Source organism: Bidens hawaiensis, unplaced genomic scaffold, assembly GCF_021521415.1.
Source record: "Bidens hawaiensis isolate Kalapana, Puna unplaced genomic scaffold, B.hawaiensis_p1.1 tig00001961_1, whole genome shotgun sequence".
In the NCBI taxonomy this organism is placed as follows: Eukaryota; Viridiplantae; Streptophyta; class Magnoliopsida; order Asterales; family Asteraceae; genus Bidens; species Bidens hawaiensis.
The window spans coordinates 1,399,097-1,419,477 of record NW_027491109.1 but is presented as its reverse complement, the minus strand read 5'-3'; the positions used below and the strand labels follow the sequence as shown (position 1 = coordinate 1,419,477).

Below are 20,381 nucleotides of genomic sequence, written 5' to 3'. Positions count from 1 at the left end.
CTCACAGATATTATAAGGGTCTGGTCCCTACCATCACAGATATTATTAGGGTCTAGTCCCTACCATCACAGATATTATTAGGGTTTGGTCCCTTTGTTTCGTACTACTACAACATACCTGTCCTTTACATGCTTTCCTTGACGATACAGGAAATCTCCGAAGAGCGTTCACGTACCAGCAACATATCATGATAACATCATACTTTATCATCCATACATCATTATACATCATATGCATTCATACATACAAAATTCATACATCCAATATATCAATCATATCATTAACTACCACCTGACGGTCCATGCAATATCCGAAGATCGTTCATGCACCGTCAAGCAATCATCATACATAATTCATATAAGGCATACACTTACCACTTAAGGTAAGTGTATTAACTATCACATCGAGTATGCACACAGCCCCGAAAACATAACAAGGAAGTAGGGCTAGAAACTTGTCACGCCCCATCCAGATGGGGGTTAAAAATGTGACCGATTGATATCAACCAAACAGCGGAAACAATAATTTATTTATCTTACAAACAATATTTGATACATGATTGTTTTTAAAAGGAAGCTTTTAATACAAGCATAAGATTTTAGTCAACATTGTGACCCAATGCAACATTTATTTATACACAATGCTCCTTCAGTTAGCTTCTTATTTCCTCGTGATTTCTAATTCCCTGAAATACATGCTCAAAAAGATTTGTGTCAACATAAAGTTGATGAGTTCATGAAAGTAGAAAACAATAATCAATTTAAGTGTATCATCTTGTAAAGTACAAACATAACATGCCGATAAATCAATTCTTATTTCCGCAAGAATATTTGCTAACATATATACTTTTAGTTCACCACATCCATGAACACACAACACCTCCTTCTACACCGCATTCCACGCAAGGATGTCATTTAAATATAGTAACGGTACCATGACTATACGTATATATGCCCCGAGTTAAGAAACTTAATGATTAGCATGTGTTTACTTTAAACAAGATACACTAAAAAAATATTCAAACTTGATAAACATTTATAGCATGTATCCATCCCAAAAATAAATAATTGAAAAAGGGGGATTTATCATGAAAACTCACCTTCTTGGTAGGTAATTGTTTTCCTTTGGATCTCTAACTCGTGACTTGCCTACGATCAATAGTGCTTATGTATTTTAGATTCTAGTATGCATAATATTATCGATTTTCTTGAAACTGGACTAATTTGTGGTGTAGGTATATTATATTTAGCAAAAGTATATAATATTCAAAAATAATATACACTCATACTATGTGAAAATATTAGATATAATAGTAATGGTTCGATGCATATTTGAAGTTCATAAAATAATATTTTGTGCATAAAAAAATCAACTAAAGTAGATTATTTTTATAGTCAATAAAAGTTTAATATTTTACTTATGTGTACGGATATTTTGAAAAGAATAATTTACATAAAGAAGAAAAACCTCTTTAAAATATTCAGAGATTTATTATATTAAAACCACAAAAAGTCTTTTGTAGACCTGTGAATTTAATAAGGGTAAATAGAATACTTTGAAAGCTGGGCCACAGTTCTTTTCTTCACAAAAGCAAACCTCACAATTATTTCAAGAAGAAGAAGAAGACAATATATGTAAAACAAGAGTTTTAAAAACAGAGGTTTAATAATCTTTCTATTTTGTATATTCTTGATTCTTTGAAAACCCGAAGATTAAATCAAATTTTGGGTTAAAAAGGATTTCTCACATTGAGAGAAGAAAAATAGAAGGGGTTAGATGAGTATTTAAACTTCTTGCACCATCCTTTGGTATATGTAGCATAATAAGAGAGAATTTTTGTGGTGTGTTCAGATTTTGGAATAATGCCTGCTTTTAAACTTGAAACTCAAAGAGTGATATGGTGAGAGTTTGTCTTGGGGAGGTAGAGGGTGGTGGAACGTGGCAGAGATATGATGTGCCAGAGAAGCTTAATGGAGCAGGAAGTTTGTTTAATTGCATGTGCAGGCTTTTGTTTTCTTTCCCTTTTTATATATATTATTATTATTATTATTATTATTATTATTATTATTATTCTTTTACCTTATAGGGTAGAGTCTCTTTTTTTTTGTGGTTTTCGAAGTCTAAATGAGAAGTAGGATTTCATGTTTATTTTATTAGAGGTCACAACCCAATGTGATTACATGCAAATATTTTTCTTTGTCTGGACTCATGATCATATATATATATATATATATATATATATATATATATATTTTTGTTATTTATTATTCAAAGTCTTTTTGAAATATTTTACCCTATCACATTGTTCCATTATTAAATATATTTAAATCTAGAGTCACATTTATGTGAAAGACAACATAATTATACATATATGTGTAGACTTTTAGTTCGTAAGTTAACATTATCATTAATTTATTATATATATATACATATATATATATATATATATATATATATAAGTTATATATATATATAACTTATATATATATAAGTTAACATTATATATATACATATATATATATATATATTTGGATATTACAATTCTCCCCACCTTATTGGAAATCTCATCTTCGAGATTTATTTTTGAGTAAAAAGATGTTGGTACTTCTTCATCATTTCGTCTTCTCTTTCCCACGTAAATTCAGGGCCTCTTCGAGCATTCCATTTGACTTTCACCAATGGTAGTTTACTTGTTCTTAGATTTTTGATTTGCTTGTCGAGAATTTGTATTGGCTCTTCAACGAAGTATAACTTTTTATTGATATGGACATCTTTTAGTGGAACTACTAATGATTCATCTGATAAACATTTCTTTAAATTTGATACATGGAATGTATCATGGATTCCTTTCAGTTCTTCGGGCAATCTTAAACGGTAGGCAACTGATCCAACTCTAGCAATAATTTCGAATGGCCCAACATATCGCGGACTTAACTTTCCCTTCTTTCCAAAACGTATCACACCTTTCCAAGGTGATACTTTGAACATTACCTTGTCGCCAGTTTGAAACTCCAAAGGTCTTCTTCTTTTGTCAGCGTAACTTTTCTGTCTGTCTCTTGCGGCTTTCAATCTTTCTCTAATTTGTTTGATCTTGTCGGTTGTTTCTTGCACAACTTCGGGACCTGATAATTGATTTTCTCCAATTTCAGCCCAACATAATGGAGTTCTGCATTTTCTGCCATATAGAGCTTCGAACGGTGCTGCCAAAATGCTGGAGTGATAACTGTTATTATAGGAAAACTCTGCTAATGGTAGGTGATTGCCCCAACTTCCGCCCAAATCTATTATGCATGCTCTTTGCATATCTTCCGGTGTTTGGATGGTTCTTTCGCTTTGTCCGTCAGTTTGTGGATGGTAGGCGGTACTTAAATTTAAACGTGTCCCCATTGATTGTTGAAAACTTTGCCAAAAATGAGAGGTAAAGCGACTGTCTCGATCTGACACGATAGATAATGGAACACCATGTCTTAAAACAATTGTTTACATAGATTTTTGCTAATCTTTCCATACCGAAACTTTCTTTTATCGGTAGGAAGTGTGAAGATTTTGTCAGTCTATCAACTATTACCCAAATAGTGTCATTTCCACGACCAGTTTTTAGAAGTTTAGTAACAAAGTCCATGGTTATTAATTCCCACTTCCATACGGGTAATTCGAGTTGTTGCAAGTACCCTGATGGTTTTTGATGCTCAGCTTTGACTCGTAAACATGTTAAACATTTTTCTACATATGATGCAACTGACTTTTTCATTCCTGGTCACCAATATTCATTTATTATATTCTTATACATTTTATTGCTTCCAGGGTGCATCATGTATTTTGATTTGTGGGCTTCTCTTAAAATTACATCTTGTATTCCATTAATTTTAGGAATCCATATTCTTTTATCTAACCTTAAAATTACATCTTTTCCCACAACTAGCAATTTAACTCTTCCAACCATTCTTTCTTTTCTTATATGATCAGTTTGAAGTCCTTTCTGTTGTGCTTCCTTTATTTGTTCGATTAAACATATTTTTACTTCTATTCTTAATGCTCGAACTCTAAGGGGTTTTTCTCTTTCTTTTCTGCTTAGTGCGTCTGCTACAACATTAGCCTTCCCTGGATGATAACGAATTTCACAATCATAATCATTTAATAACTCCATCCCTCTTCGTTGTAGGTTTAACATTTTCTGATCGAATATATGCTTTAAACTTTTATGATCAGTGTATACTACACATCTTGTACCATAAAGATAGTGTCGCCAAAGTTTTAATGCGAAAACTACGGCTCTGAGCTCCAAATCGTGTGTAGTATAGTTTTTCTCGTGAAGCTTCAGTTGTCTGGATGCATAGGCTATCACTTTTCCCTCCTGCATCAAAACATATCCAAGGCCTTTGTATGAAGCATCACAATAAATGACGAAGTCATCAGTTCCTTTTGGTAGTGCTAAGATTGGAGCACTACTCAATTTTTGCTTAAGAGTATTAAAAGCTTCCTCTTGTTTTGGTCCCCATACAAACTTTGTTGATTTCTTAGTAAGCAACGTTAGTGGTGTAGCAATTTTTGAGAAATCTTGGATAAACCTGCGGTAGTATCCAGCTAAACCCAAGAAATTACGAATTTCGATGGGAGTTTTTGGAACTTCCCATTTCATAATTGCTTCTATCTTAGCTGGATCAACCTGAACACCACGTTCGTTAACAATATGACCAAGGAATTGGATTTCTCTCATCCAGAATTCACACTTTGAACACTTAGCATAAAGCTTTTCTTGTTTTAACAATTGAAGAACTAGTTAAAGATGCTTTGATAACCTGATTGAAGATCTATTTTGGAAAAATATCTTGATCCTTGAAGTTGATCAAAGAGATCATCAATTCTAGGCAAGGGATACCTATTCTTGATAGTAACTTTATTCAATTCTCGATAATCAATGCACATACGCATTGACCCGTCCTTTTTCTTCACAAGCAAGATAGGTGCTCCCCAGGGCGATGAGCTTGGTTGAATGAAACATTTATCTTGTAACTCTTGCAGTTGCTTCATAAGCTCTTGCATTTCCGTTGGTGCTAAGCAATACGACGCCTTAGCAATTGGAGTTGCTCCAGGTATTAAATCAATTTTGACTCTACTTGCCTGTCCGGTGGTAATCCTGGTAAATCATCTGGAAATACTTCTGGGTATTTAGCAACTATAGGAATGTCTTCAATTTTCTTTTCTTGCTCGGTTTCCAAGGAATAAATTATAAAAGCAATATATTCCCTCTTAGGACATCGATTCATTCCAGAAATGATCTCACCATTTCTTTCCTTCGTGCCACCATGTATCTGTATTGACTTTCCATCTGGCGCTTGAATGATTACTATTCTTTTGTCGCATTCGATATGTGCTTTATTAGCAGCTAACCAGTCCATTCCTAGGACTATATCAAAACCTCCTAACTTCATTGGTAGTAATTCTAAAGGAAATTCATATTTATTGATTTTAATGGTGCAATCTTTAACGACTTCAGAGATTTTCGTTAGACTGCCATCAGCAGTTTCTACCTCTATGGCTTTAATAAGTCTTTTAACATTTTTCTTAATTAATGAACTAAAAGAGATAGATATAAAACTTCTGTTGTCTCCAGAGTCATACAGTCATACAGTACACTGGCATAAACGTTATTGATAAGAAACGTACCGGTCAAAACTTCATTGGTTTCTTCGGCTTCGTTTGCATTCATTACAAATGCTCGTGTGTTTCCTTGTACTGGTCTCCCAGCCTTCCTTGGCCCACTTGATGTTGCTTTGAGTTTTGGGCAGTCAGAGCGAATGTGACCAGCCTCTCCACATTCATAACACGTACGAGTGATTGGACAATATTTTGCCCAGTGACCCGTTTGATTGCATTTGTGACATACTTGTTGTCGGCATTCGCCAAAATGCTCTCTGTTGCAGGTCTTGCATCTGTTTATGTTATTTCCGAATCTCTTCTTTCTTGGGTCAAATCTACTTCTTCCTTTCTTCTCTTCCCATTTTCTTTTGGGATTATTGTTTCCTTTCCCAACCCTGACCATTTGGTCTATCAGAGTACCTCCAAGTTCTACTGCTGACTGGAATGTTTGTGGTTTTGAGGCTTTGACCATCCCCCTGGTTTCAGGAGTAAGGACCCAAATATAACGACTAATGCGTTTGGATTCGGGAGTTACCAAGTATGGAACTAATCGTGATAATTGATTAAACTTGTTGGTATACTCCCTATGGGCCATTCCTGACATTTCTAATCTTAGAAATTCAGCCTCAACCCTTTCTATCTCGTTAATTGGACAGAAAATTTCCAACACCAGCTGTTTGAATTCATCCCAGCTCATTTTGTACACAACTTCTTTGCCTCTGGTTTCAACAACTATCTTCCACCATGATAATGCTTCTGATTTGAACGAGTGAGCAGCAAATCTCACTTTATCTTTTTCCGCACAATCACTGATGTCTAATGCTGCTTCAGTTTTTTCTAACCATCTTATTGCATCAGTAGCTCCCTTGTCACCAAAAAATTTTGCAGGTCGACAAGACATAAAAGTCTTGTAGCTACATTCACGTTTCTTTTCTTGATATTCATTTTCATGATTGTGGGCGTGATGTGAATGATGGTTGGCAGGATGTCGGGTGTTATTTTCTTTGTTTTTGGAGGTGCCACTCCCTTCGGTTAGGTTTATGTTTTCTTCATTTTCTTTTAAGTTTTTTAATAATTGTTGGTATTGCTTTTGCGATGCCAGCCTCTATCCTTTTTTCGATGTCATTTGATTCGGTTTCAGATTCTATACTATCATTGGATAGTTGAGTGCCATGAATAGCGTCTTCGTCATCATTGTTTTCTTTCTCTTTATTTTTCTTTCGTTTTCGGGTGTTTTTGGATGGCGCCTCTATTTCATAGTCACCTCCTGCTAGATGCGATGGCATTTGAGTGTTTCTCTTTGTCATTTTCTAAAGATAATAAACGATAGGATTTAGTTTCATTGCACTTGTTAGTATAAATTTTCAAGATTTCGCATTTTAAATGATAATAATAGAATAAATAAAACAGATAATAAAATAAATATAAAAATAAGTTTCATAGTTTCCTAATTTTCACCATGACTAGGACTAGTAGTATTCCACAAATTGGTTGCGGATTCCTTTGTTTTCTTTTTTAGCGCGTTATATTTCCTCAAAATTTTTGCCTTATCCTTTTCTAATTTTTCTGATCTAGCCTTTAATTCTAGATATTCATAATATTGTTGTTCCGAAAGGCTAAGAGGTTCACTTGGCCCTTCGCCCGGTTGATGGCGATTCTTTTTCTTTTGTCTATTTCCTTTAGAGTGGGTGGAACGGTTTACAGAAGAACCTTGTGAAGAGTTGTCGGAAGAGGTGGTGTAACGTTTTAGTCCCGCTTGTTGCGCTTGAGCAACATGATTAGGAGAGAGTTCAACATTCTCTACCTCGAGAATGTTTTGGTTTTCAGGTACTATGAATATTAAAGAGAAAAAAACAAGTAGTTTTAATTCATATGCTCTTTATGCTTATGATTCTGTATGGTTACTTGCACATGCTCTTGACAAGTACTTGAAATCTGGAGGAAGTATTTCATTTTCTAACGATTCTAAACTCCGATACATGAGTAATGGAAGCGCGCTTCAGTTTTCGGCTCTTAGAACTTTTAACGAAGGAAGGCAGCTTCTCCAAACAGTCCTGGCCACAACATTTGTGGGTTCGACCGGTGATGTAAAGTTTGATCAGGACAAGAAGCTAATGAATCCGGCTTATGATATCATGAACATAGGTGGAACCGGTTTAAGGACAGTTGGATACTGGTCAAACCATTCTGGTCTCTCAATTACTGCTCCTGAGTCATTATCTGCAAAGCATTCTGACAATTTTACGGGTGATCAACGTCTTTATAGCGTGATTTGGCCCGGTGGGATGAGTAAAAGGCCAAGGGGATGGGTTTTTCCTAATAATGGAAAGGCTTTTAGAGTTGTTGTGCCTTATGGCTATAGCTACAAAGAAGTTGTGACAAAAGACAAGTCTCAAAAAGGGGTAAGAGGATATTGCATTGATGTCTTTGAAGCTGCCGTGAATTTACTTCCGTATCCGGTCACTCCAGAATACATTTTATACGGCGATGGACAAAGGAATCCGAGCTATAGCGATCTTGTGAGAGCTGTTGCTGAACATGTAAGTACTTGATTGATATTTCTATGTATAGCGGTAAATGGATAATTATTGACATTTTTATCATTATCATAAGTTTTCAACTATTCAATACACGGAAAATATTATAATATTGTTTTATTCTTCATAATTCCAATTCTTTTATCATCTTGCTTCTATTCTCAGAAATATGATGCAGCAGTAGGAGATATTACTATAATTACAAACCGAACAAAGGTAGTTGATTTTACACAGCCTTATCTGGAGTCTGGGCTTGTCATAGTTGTTCCTCTTAACAAATCCAAACCCAAATCATGGGCATTTCTCAGGCCTTTCACCGTTGAATTGTGACTGGTCAGCGGTGGATTCTTTCTTTTTGTTGGATTCGTTGTTTGGTTTCTTGAGCATCGCTTGAATGAAGAATTCCGTGGACCACCTTTGCGACAAATTGTTACAGTGTTATGGTTTGTATCTCATACGGTTTCATGCATTTCAATTATTTCTAGTTTATTAAATGTTAACATTGGCACCAAAATTTCTAATATACAAGGATGGTTTTTGCTTCATATTTTCAGGTTTAGCTTCTCGACGATGTTCTTTTCACACAGTAAGTATAAAACTAGATTGAAACACGAATGTCTTAAAAAAGAAAACATTGATTTGTGATATTTACCTACACAGGAGAGAAGATTGTGAGCACGCTGGGACGATTCGTATTGATCTTATGGTTGTTTGTAGTGTTGATTATTACTTCAAGCTACACAGCCAGCTTGACATCAATCCTCACAGTGCAACAACTTACTTCAAGCATCGAAGGTATAGATAGCTTGATCTCAAGTACTGACCCGATTGGAGTCCAAGAAGGAACCTTTTCTCACAATTATCTAATCCAAGAACTCAATATCCCGGAGTCTAGGATCATACCGTTGAGAGATGAGGTGGAGTACTTAAACGCGCTTCATTTTGGTCCAGAAGGAGGTGGCGTGGCTGCCATTGTCGATGAACTTCCTTACGTCGAGCTCTTCATGCGTTATAGCAAGTGCGAGTTCAGGATTGTTGGCCGAGAGTTTACAAAAAGTGGTTGGGGTTTTGTATGTTACCGTTTCTGAAAGTAGTTGTAACTTCATATAAGTTTATTGTAATTACAGTATCCTTCATTCAAAATGTTTCAAGAATTCGTACGAAACTCATATAGAAACTCAAAATTCGTACGAAACTCATATATTGCAGGCATTCCCTAGAGACTCTCCTTTAGCAGTTGATTTATCAACTGCAATCCTCCAACTATCTGAAAACGGAGACCTACAACGAATCCACGAGCTCTCGACCACTTTGTGTTCTCAAGCTAGAATACTCGAAGGGAAAAGTCTCACTCTAAACAACTTCTGGGGCTTATACCTAGTCTGTGGCATTACTTGCTTCATTTCTCTATGCATTTTCTTTTGTAGGATATTGCGTGCGTACCGTAGATACAATCCAGATGAAGAAGCAGCTCGTGAGGTTGTAGAATCCGGCTCATCAACACGCAGCAACGCATGGCTTTTCGGGGCCATAAGTTTAAAAGATATGATTGATTTCTATGATAAGAAAGAGGAAGTGATGATCAAACAGAAGATCAGGCGAAACATAAGTCAAGTTAGCAGTTATCCTGAAACCTAGTATCTATAAAGATTGTGAACCTTGTACATTTTGATTGGCTAATATTCAACTTATGATTTGCATTAAAATTTTGTAGGAAGTTATCATAAGATGGCTTAAGTTAACAAGTACCTTTTGAACCCTGTTAATACCGTTATAGTTGTGATGAATTTACAAATTCTGTGTAAATTTCATGCCAATCAAACATACACAAACATTTCAACTAGAAGTTACCAAACAAGCTTGTGTATATATATGTATATATAAAAAAAAGAGAGAAAAAGCTTTAGCTTGAATTGATCGAACAAAGCTCGTTGAAGACTAAATGCTGGAAAAGAAGCCCGAACCCGATCCCGTCAAAAGTGTTGTTTGAAGAAGATCATATGTCGTCAAAGAATATTTCTTTGTTAAACTAAAAAAATATATATTCAGTTAAATTATTCACCTTGTTAGTGGTGTGTACGGTCTGGTTACTAGCCTAAACCAAAACTAAAGTCATCAATTAACCAATCGGCTTTCGGTTAATCTGGTTCGGGTTTGGTTAATTTCCTTAACAGCCAAAACCAAACTTTGGCTAATAATTTGCCTTAAAAGTACATGAAATAGATGCATAAATACGCGAAAGGAAATATTAATACATGAAGTGGAGGTATAAATACATTTATGAAGATATTAAATACACGAAATATAAGTATAAAACATGAAATGTGTGAAATGAAGGTATAAAAACTAAAAATACATGAAAATATAAATGGTTCAGTTCCATTAATTTCGCTTAACCGACTGTAAATTAAAAAACCAATTAACGATTTTCGGTTAATTCGGTTTTTTGTTAATTTCAGTTCAGATTCATCACTTTTCAGTTTTGTTGGATTAGTAATTCGGTTATAGATACATGTTAATGTCATCCCACGAATAACTTTTAACTTTATACACTAATCCTACACTAAGCTAGTGTGTAGTGGTAAGTGAGAGGCTTGATTTTTTCATGTGACACAGGTTCGATTCCTACCCCCACATTTGGTTTTGGCAGCACCTGGTGGTGATGAGAAAATAGACGAGTAGGCCAGAATCATTAGTTGTTTCCTTTAACAAAACGAGTTATATCTCACCACATTTGAAGGATTCGATAACTGTTAAAAAAAAAGAAAACCAAACATAAATTAAAATCTTTGGGCCAGTAACCCGGCCCAAGTTAATCTTTAACTGAAGCCCTGTCTGTCTGTCTATCTATCTATCTTCTGGCGTTGGTATCCATCCAAACACCAGACACAATTTTCTCTTATTCCGGTCTAGGGTTACCACTTCCCCAATCGCTCCTTTCATCCACAAACATTTACATTCCATTTGTAAGTATTTATTTATTTATGCATGCCTCCTCAATTATTATTATTATTATTATTATTATTATTATTTCGTTATTATTGAGCGTTTAATTGGATCTTTGCAGAGTATTTGCAATGGGTATGCTATTTGTGATTTTTTTATGCATTAATTAATTAATTCTATAGCTAATTGATTCAACTATTTAATCTAATCTCAGTGTTATTTAGAGTAGGTTTTTTGTTACACTAGTTACTGCATAAGGTTGTTTTAATTGAATCAAAGTATAATTCATTTATTACTCATGCTTATGATATTGTATCACCAGCTTCTTATTGTTTAAATATACATATAACCCCAAAACAGGTCAAACTTAAAAATACATAAGGTTCGATCTCGTGCTCGATAACTAAACTATACTGTTGAATTTTTTATTGATCCAGAATCGAGCTGCTCAGATCGTTTGCACCCCTAGTCACTAATTACTTCTCACGTCAGCTCGCCTTGAGCGCACGTTTTGCAAACAAGTGCAAAAGTATTAAAAATCTGGCTTTTAATAACCAATACTTGGTGAAAACTGAAAGGTTTTATCTTAGAAAGCTTTTGAGCCTTGAGAGTAGCTGAATTTGTTAATGTATTAAGCCTTTTGGCTTTGATCTTGTGATGTTTTTGGGACCTGTCATATTGTATTGTTTTTCCTACTTGAAATGATGAGGTTAAGGTTTTGCAGATACATGGTATGATCATACTTTTACTTGGGACAATGGGTAGTCAAGTTCCCAATGGCAACGATCGATCAAGAACGTACTGGACTCCAACGATGGAGCGGTACTTTGTAGACCTAATGTTGGAGCATATGCAAAAAGGCAATAGGGTTGGACATACGTTTAATAAACATGCTTGGAATGATATGCTTCTTGTCTTTAATGCAAAATTTGGATCACAGTATGATAAGGATGTACTGAAGAGTCGTTATACAAATCTGTGGAAGCAGTTCAATGATATTAAAAGTATGCTTGGCCAAGGTGGCTTTTCATGGGACGAAGCTCGAAGTATGGTGGTTGCAGAGGACTATATTTGGGATTCTTACATCAAGGTGCACTGTAAAGTTTAATCTTCAAATTTTTAGTAGTATAGTTATATTTCATGCTTAATATGGTGAATGCTTACAGGCTCATCCAGATGCAAGATTATACAAGACAAAATCCGTGCATAGTTTCAGTGATTTATGTTTGATATACGGGTATACAGCTGCTGATGGAAGATATAGTCGTTCTAGTCATGATGTAGATATTGATGATGAAGTCCCTGGAGTGAATTTAGGTGTGTTTTTTTATCTATTGTAAATCGTATTATCAAAAAATACTGTTATGAAATATGAAAATATTGTGAAGTATGTATGACCATATGATTTTTTGTTTTTTTAGGTGATGGGCTAGGAACTCCAACTCCTTTAACTACTGATCGTTCAAGAACTGACTGGACATTAGCCATGGATCGATTTTTCACCGAGTTGCTTTTAGGTCAACAAGAAAAAGGCAATAAACTTAATAGTAATAATATTAATTCATACACCAAAGAAGCATGGACTGAGATGCTCAATTCCTTCAATGAGAAATTTGGGCCGCAACATACAAAAAGGGTTTTGAGACATAGATACAAGAAACTGTTCAAGTATTATACTGATATAATGGTTTTACTCAAACAAGATGGTTTTTCGTGGGATGCAAAGCAGCAAAAGGTAGCTGCAAACGATGATGTTTGGGATGCTTACATAAAGGTATTGCATTTGTTATTTAGCATTTGTAAGTTATAACTTATAACAATCATTATTCATTTATGGTTATCCTTGATTTCAGGCACGTCCACAGTCACGATCGTATAGAGCAAAATCTTTGCCAAATTATCAAGACTTGGAATCGATTTTTGGAAGTGCAATAATTGATAAATCGCAAAGTAATAACTTGGATGAAGATCTAGGATCCAAGACTGGTGAGTGAACTTTTTCACAAAGATGTTTACTTTTAGAAGACTAAAAATAAATTGTTATATTTTTTGTAGGTGGTGATCGTTCTCGAACACATTGGACCCCACCAATGGACTGTTATTTGGTTGAGTTATTGCTAGACCAGGTTAATAGAGGCAACAGAAACAGGCAAACATTTATGGCTCAGGCTTGGATTAACATGGTCAAGTCATTTAATGACAATTTCACTTCTAACCATGACAAAGATGTTTTGAAAAATCGATACAAACATTTGAAGAAACAGTATAAGGACATCAATACCCTTTTAGGGGTATAGGGATTTTCATGGGATGATGAACGAGAATTGGTGGCAGCCAAAGATCACATTTGGGATGCTTACATTGAAGTAAGCATTCATATTGCAATTTACCTTGATTGAGTTTTGCTATACTTCTTAAAAGTTAAAAATGTATGCAGGCACATCCCGATTCAAGATCTTACAGAGTTAAAACTGTGCCTAATTACCATAAGCTGTGTATCATTTTTGGTCAAAATAGCTCTGAAGGACGATATAAGACACACTTGGCCAGCACTGTTACCGTCTCAAATACAGGTATGTATTTTTCATTTGAAATCCATGGTAATTTCTAAGTTTGAAAAAATATGGACTTGTATTAGTATTCTTTGTTTTAAGGAATTCAATCTTTTTTGTCATTTTAGTAAGTTATGTTTTAATCTGTTTTGTAGGACAATGTAACAACAATGGGTTATTTTCCGAAGAAAAACAAAATAGTAATTGGGCAACCAACATAACAGCAAATTCAGATATTATTCCAATTGCTGAAAATCCTCAAACCCAGCCTAAAGAACCCGTGACAACCAACAATAAGAAAAGGGTAAAAATGACGCCATTATGCTTAGAACGTGGTGGGAAAGTGCAAAAAAAACAAAGTGATGATATAAATGAAGCTTTTACGGATATGGCAAATGTAGTTTCAAAGCTGGTAAATGGAAAAACCGAGAGGCTTTATAGTCCAATAGAAAAAGCAGTAGATGCACTTCAAGCTATACCCGACATAGATGATGATCTTTTGTTGGACGGTTGTGATAGTCTTGAAGACGAGAAGAAAGCAAAGACGTTTCTAGCCTTGGATGCTTCATTACGGAAGAAATGGTTGTTGAGAAAGCTCGGACGCTAGTTTCGGCACATTCGTTATGACAATTCTTTAACTATTTGTTGGAGTTTTGAATGTTTGAATCATGGGTTGAAGTTAGAATTAGAATATTAGATTGTTTCATTCTTTTGGAATCTTGAAAGCGAAATTTAAAAGAATTATAGTTTCTTGCTTTTCATCTAATAGAATATTGGTGCTCTTGATGTTACGATGTATGACTCCTTGCTGTATCTCCAAAGGATCATGAAGAAAGTCCAATCCGCTCACAACTCTGATGTATATCCTGAGGCTTTAGAGCGACGTGAGAATTATGCAAACGATGATCCGTCTTGCATAATTTTCACATGGGTTTTAACGACTCTGGATATCCATTGGAAGTGTAAGCGGGCTGGATTTCCTTCATAATCCATTCGGAGATGCAACAAAGAGTTTACATCGTGGCATCAAGAGCTCTAATATTTTACTAGATGAGAAGCAGGAGGCCACGCTTTTAAGATGAATGGTGTGCTATACATCATACATACCTGTAAACAAGGATATTCTTTGTCAATTTTTGTAGTATAGAGCTTGAATCATTGTTTTCCACAAGCTTTTTGTTGTTGATCAGCTTGCTTAGCATTAAATGTACCTATTTTAGTCGGACATCTTGTTAAAATGCTTAAACTTTAAACTTTTAAAGCCATGGTTATTATTTATTTTGGTACATGATTTGGAGGAGCGATTCGATATGACCCCGAGACAAAAGGCAGTTTTAGCTTGTCTAAAGGGGCTCATGCCCAGGATTTTTTGACTGTTGTTCCCATTAAAGGTCTTGGGCAACGGATGTCTGCAGTTGAATACAGAGCCATCCTTAAATACCGGCTTATGATTCCTCCTTTCCCTCCAGATGAATCGTGCCCCATTTGTAAAAAAGCTTGTTTAGATAGATTTGGTGAGCATGCCCTCAACTGTAAGGAATTGCCGGAATTCAAGTATCGTCATGACTGGGTTAGAGATGTCTTATGGGATGTGCTTAGACAGGCCGGGCTCTCAGCCAAGAGAGAGGCACCTGTTAACTTTTTGACTGATCCGCGAGAAGGAAGATCTACCTTGTGTCCTGCGGATGTTCTTGTGTTTGGCTGGGCAGGGGGTAAGCATGCGTGTGTTGACCTCACTGGGGTGTCCCCGTTGGTGGGGCGAGAGACAGTGGCTTCGTACCGGGATATGCGGTTTTGAGAGCGGAATCTAGGAAGGTTGCTAAGCATGAGACAGCGTGTTTGGAGAATCAGCACGTGTTCATTCCATTTGCTTTCGACACTTTTGGATCCCTAGCTCCCGAGGCGGTTCGCTTCTTGGAGCGGGTGCAGAAGGTGGTCCACAGTGACTCACAGGGTCCGAGGAACCAAGGATTTATATTTAGTAGAATAGGCTTTGCGATTCAAAAGGGGATAGCGGCGCAGCTTGTTGCTCGCTTACCCATTATCTAGATGTAACTCGGTTTGTGTTTTATATAAATGTATCACTGACAGTGTTCAAAAAAAAAATTATAATCATCATATTAATTAATGTAAAATCTTTTGAAATCAAGATAATGAATTTAAAAAAGAAATGCATTTCTTTTTGTCCAACTTAAGTTAGCAAACTAATTTCTAACATTCCGTAAGCGTTAGTTAAAGTTTTGGAAGTTAATTTACTTTTAAACTTGTTAATGTATTTAAGAAATGTTAAGCATTATTGATCCTTAATACTAATCACTTGTGATGACTTGTAATAAGTGGTTGTAAAATATCGCCTAGGCAACGCTTAATCGCTAGTCGGTATCACATTTGATTAATCTCTATTTGATTAAAATAGGTTGTAAAATATCCCCTGTTGGCCCACTTTGCGGCACCGTATTGGTCGTATTTTTTTTGTTTTGTTTTGTTATTTTAGTTTCGGCCCGTAATGAAAACCTATTGTATGTGAATTTTGTTTTTGGTTCTTTTTGTCATTATTTTGTTTTAGTTATGGTATCGTGTCGAACACCGTGGAAACCGACCGAATTCGCGTAGACTCACACATTTTTTTTAGTTCAGTACCGTAACGAAAACCGAAGGAATGATGATTTTTGTTTTTTTAGTTCTGGTACCGTAACGAACATGATGAAAACCGACTAAATTCATGTACACTCAACCGCCTCAACGTCCGGGATCGATAATGGTCGGGTCCTTACCAACGTTCGAGTTTTATCGATCGACACCACACCATTGGTTTACCCCAGTTTTTATAATTTTCTTTGCTTTATTTTTGTCTTGGGTACGATACAATAACACACGTTTAATCGAAACTGATTGAATTCACGTTGAATTACCATATCAACATTTAGATTTTACCACCGCATGGGTTTTATCAACCTGCTTAGTTACATATAAATTCTAATCTCGATTAGTCGTTAATCTCTCTTATTGTCTGATTAGCGTCTAACGAATTCTACAACACTAGTTGTACTTAAATCACATCTGCAAGCTTAGTAGTAATGCAAATCTTATAGGGATAACAGTTTGAAAGAGTCACTAATTAATAATAGTTAAAGCTAAATGTCTTTATTTTGAATGATTCCACCACAATTAATTAGTATTTAAGTATTACTAACGGGAATGACGGATACTTGAGCTTCCCACGAAAACACGGTGTATTTTCCAATGTCAACGACTGTGTCATCTTTATTTTATTTATTTATAGCAGGTCAAGTCAAGATGGAGTTATCTTACAACTTTATATTATACTAATCTTCTTCTAAAGTCTTTAAGACGGAACAAGATCTTCATATAATATTATATTAACCAATAGGTTTAGTCCAATGATAAACAAGTGGACCCACCACCTTATATGTTCACATTATAGTTTTTGAGTGATGTTATTATCTACCTATTTAGAAGCAAGTTGCAAATAATACTTGTGAGGCTGTGATTTCACTTAATCATGGCTATCTTTTTTTCATCTTCATTCATTCTTATTGCATGTTCTTCCTTATTGTTATTGTTCTCGCCTTTCTCGAACTCGTTACGTTTTGAGATCACGAGTTTTGATTCCACTGAGACCGATATCATCTGTTCGGGCGATGCTGCAGCTAGCGATGGAGCCATACACTTCAACGAAGTTAACTACTTCACTCGTGTCGGTCATGCTAATTATGCACAACCAGTCCATATTTGGGACAAAAAACCCGGAATTTAACTGATTTCGCCACACACTTCACATTCATCATTAACACGTTGAATTCAACGACCTACGGTGATGGGATCGCTTTCTTTCTTGCACCCGTTGGCTTCCAAATCCCACCCAATTCGGCTGCTGGATTCTTGGGCTTGTTCAATAAAACCGACACCGGTTCCGACAGAATTCAAATGATTTTCATTGAGTTCGACTCTTTTCCGAACGTAGAATGGGACCCACCGGTCCAACACGTGAGTATTAATAAGAACTCGCTTCAGTCCGCAAATTACACTGCTTGGAATGCTAGCAAGCACAGTGGAGATCCTATAGATTGTTGGGTTTCTTATAATGGTACCACCAAGATGCTGGACCTGACCTGGAGCTATGGTGCGGGAAACACGAGCCTTTTGTATCAAGTTGATCTTCGGGAAGTTGTTCCCGAATGGGTCACGATCGGGTTCTCGGCTGCCACGGGTACTAATGTGGAGAAACACATGTTACAATATTGGGAGTTTAGTTCAAGTTTGCATACAAAACAAGAGAAAGAACATAAAACAAACAAATGGAAGTTGATAGTGGGATTAACCGTCCCGCTTGCGGTTATATTCATCGGTGTCACTATAACATGCATTATATTTTGCATAACACGAATGCAAGAATCGCTCGAGACGGTCTCGTTATCATCGTTAAACGATGATCTCCAAAGCGGATCGGCTAAGAGATTTTCTTATAATGATCTTATTGTGGCCACTAATAACTTTAACCAGAAGTTGGGTGAGGGCGGGTTCGGTGCGGTTTACAAGGGCTTCTTGCCTTGTCAAGCCATCCACGTCGCGGTCAAGAAAATTTCACAAGGGTCTAAACAGGGTAAGAAAGAGTACATGACTGAAGTGAAGATTAATAGCTGGTTACGACACCGAAACCTGGTACAACTCGTCGGTTGGTGCCATGACGAGACGCAGTTCTTGCTCGTGTACGAGTATATGCCAAATGGCAGTCTCGATGCGCACCTGTTTGGTAAAAAGAGTCCACTTAAGTGGCCCGTGAGGTACAAGATTGCTACGGGTTTAGCTTCGGCTTTACTCTATTTACACGAAGAGTGGGAGCAATGTGTGGTGCATCGGGATATTAAACCGAGTAACATCATGCTTGATTCGGGGTTTAACGTGAAGCTCGGGGATTTTGGACTTGCTCGATTTGTGGAACATGAGTTGGGTCAGCGAACAACGGTCATAGCCGGGACCCTTGGCTACATGTCTCCCGAGTACATATCGACTGGGAAGGCTAGTAAAGAGTCAGATGTATATAGCTTTGGTGTGGTTATATTGGAGATCGCGTGTGGACGAAAGGCGATTTATGTTTGTTGGAACTCTAATGTGAGTTTGGTGCAATGGGTTTGGGATTTGTTTGGAAAAGGTGAGCTGCTTTTGGGTGTGGACCCGGTTTTGGGCTCGGCGTTTGATGCCGAACAAGTTGTGTGTTTGATGATGGTCGGGTTATGGTGTGCGCACCCCGACTGGACTATGAGACCGTCTATCGGGCAAGCACTTCAAGTGCTCAAGTTTGAAGGTGCCCTCCCAAGTCTCCCGATGAGGATGCCGGTGGCCATTTACTACTCGGGACTAGATACCAGCACTGAAGCCAGTTCTTCTGTCGCCACGTTCACCAACACTAGCGTTGAACAATCCAATTACAAAGTGAAAAGACATGAAACCTGTAGCTCAGATGAGAGACAGTACAACAGTCACAACTGACTGTTGTACCCTGATAGAACCGCGCACACATATAAGAGATAGATACATGAAGATGTGCATGTTGTTTAACTGAAACATGTCAAACACTAGGTCTCGGCTATTATGTTTCTATTGTTTTATTATTTCAATTCTAACTTGTACCTAGGCTAGCTTTATTGAATTTATTTTATTTTATTTTATTTTCTTTTGTATTGTATTCAGTTAAGAGCAATTTTCTCCTACACTAATCACTAGTTAACATTTTAATAAAATCCTTGTTTCCCTTTTATGATCTAAAGAAATATTTATTATTAAAAAGTATTGACCTTTGCAACCGAAGATATAAGAAATCACTGAACATTTCAAAGTTGTTTATTTACTAATGAAGCTTTACATTACAACTGGTTACTTCAGTCTTCAGGTAATTTGAAATAGTCTTCCTTCAATAAGAAAAAAAGGAAAATATCTTTAACTGTCATAGAGAGAGATTTCAAATATGTTTTTTCAATTTTCAAATTCTTTCTTTGTCCCCTTATTAAACCTACGTCGTCTTTACGTTAGAAGTTCGAGACGACATGTTTCTAAATCTGCCTCCTCCCCACTATGTTAGCTTAAAACTCGTCGCCTCTCCATCGTGTTAGTTCGGACCGGTCGCCTCCCCACCAAGTTAGCCGAAAATCCGTCGCCTCCCGCTATGTTAGCTTAAAAATTAATTATAATAAATCTTGTTTTAAAATATTATATCTAAACAAGGTACACATAAAATTGATTTTGATGGTATGCATGATTTTTCTTAGTCATCTTTGCAATATTGCAATATTGCAATCCTGAATACTCCTTATCATTCCCTAACGTATACAATCTTCGGTACCGAACGTGTAAGTAAACCTCTCCCACTTAAATTTGGTTCGGAAAAGAAATAGAATCTCCCAGGTGAATGTTTCACCACAAAAATGAGTAAGGAATAATGCCTCTTATCATGTAGTGAACCAAAAGATTTTACAATATTTTACCATACACCATTTCCTATAGTAAATCATGAAATCCTATCATACACTCCAAGCTTTGTTACCATGAATCGACTTGATAATAAACACCCATAAACTATGCTGATTATGAATAAACCACCACCATGGATATGACCCTCCGTCTTTGGGAAAAAATGTTTCACAAAAGCCATAATATCATGACCAAAAAAGCATCCACACAATTTGTT

The 20,381-nt window shown here is 36.2% G+C and overlaps 1 protein-coding gene and 3 pseudogenes across 3 annotated transcripts; 3 read left to right on the top strand and 1 right to left on the bottom strand.

The window, feature by feature from the left end:
• Positions 1–5,096: 5,096 nt before the first annotated feature.
• On the bottom strand, positions 5,097–6,541 carry LOC143604616 (uncharacterized). The gene is made up of 2 exons (XM_077081042.1): positions 5,631–6,541; positions 5,097–5,550 (listed from the first exon to the last, which is right to left on the bottom strand). The coding sequence occupies exons 1-2, from the start codon at positions 6,539–6,541 to the stop codon at positions 5,097–5,099; spliced, it is 1,365 nt and encodes a 454-aa protein (XP_076937157.1).
• A 931-nt stretch (positions 6,542–7,472) lies between these two features.
• LOC143604608 (glutamate receptor 3.4-like) lies at positions 7,473–9,850 on the top strand (annotated as a pseudogene). Its single transcript, XR_013148333.1, has 5 exons — positions 7,473–8,180; positions 8,343–8,620; positions 8,732–8,763; positions 8,838–9,247; positions 9,387–9,850. The product of XR_013148333.1 is annotated as a glutamate receptor 3.4-like (transcript).
• Positions 9,851–11,854: 2,004 nt separating this feature from the next.
• On the top strand, positions 11,855–14,847 carry LOC143603838 (uncharacterized; annotated as a pseudogene). Its single transcript, XR_013148148.1, has 6 exons — positions 11,855–12,213; positions 12,290–12,440; positions 12,545–12,897; positions 12,977–13,489; positions 13,561–13,696; positions 13,831–14,847. The product of XR_013148148.1 is annotated as an uncharacterized LOC143603838 (transcript).
• Positions 14,848–16,866: 2,019 nt separating this feature from the next.
• LOC143604597 (L-type lectin-domain containing receptor kinase IX.1 pseudogene) lies at positions 16,867–19,186 on the top strand (annotated as a pseudogene).
• The last annotated feature ends 1,195 nt before the right edge of the window (positions 19,187–20,381 follow it).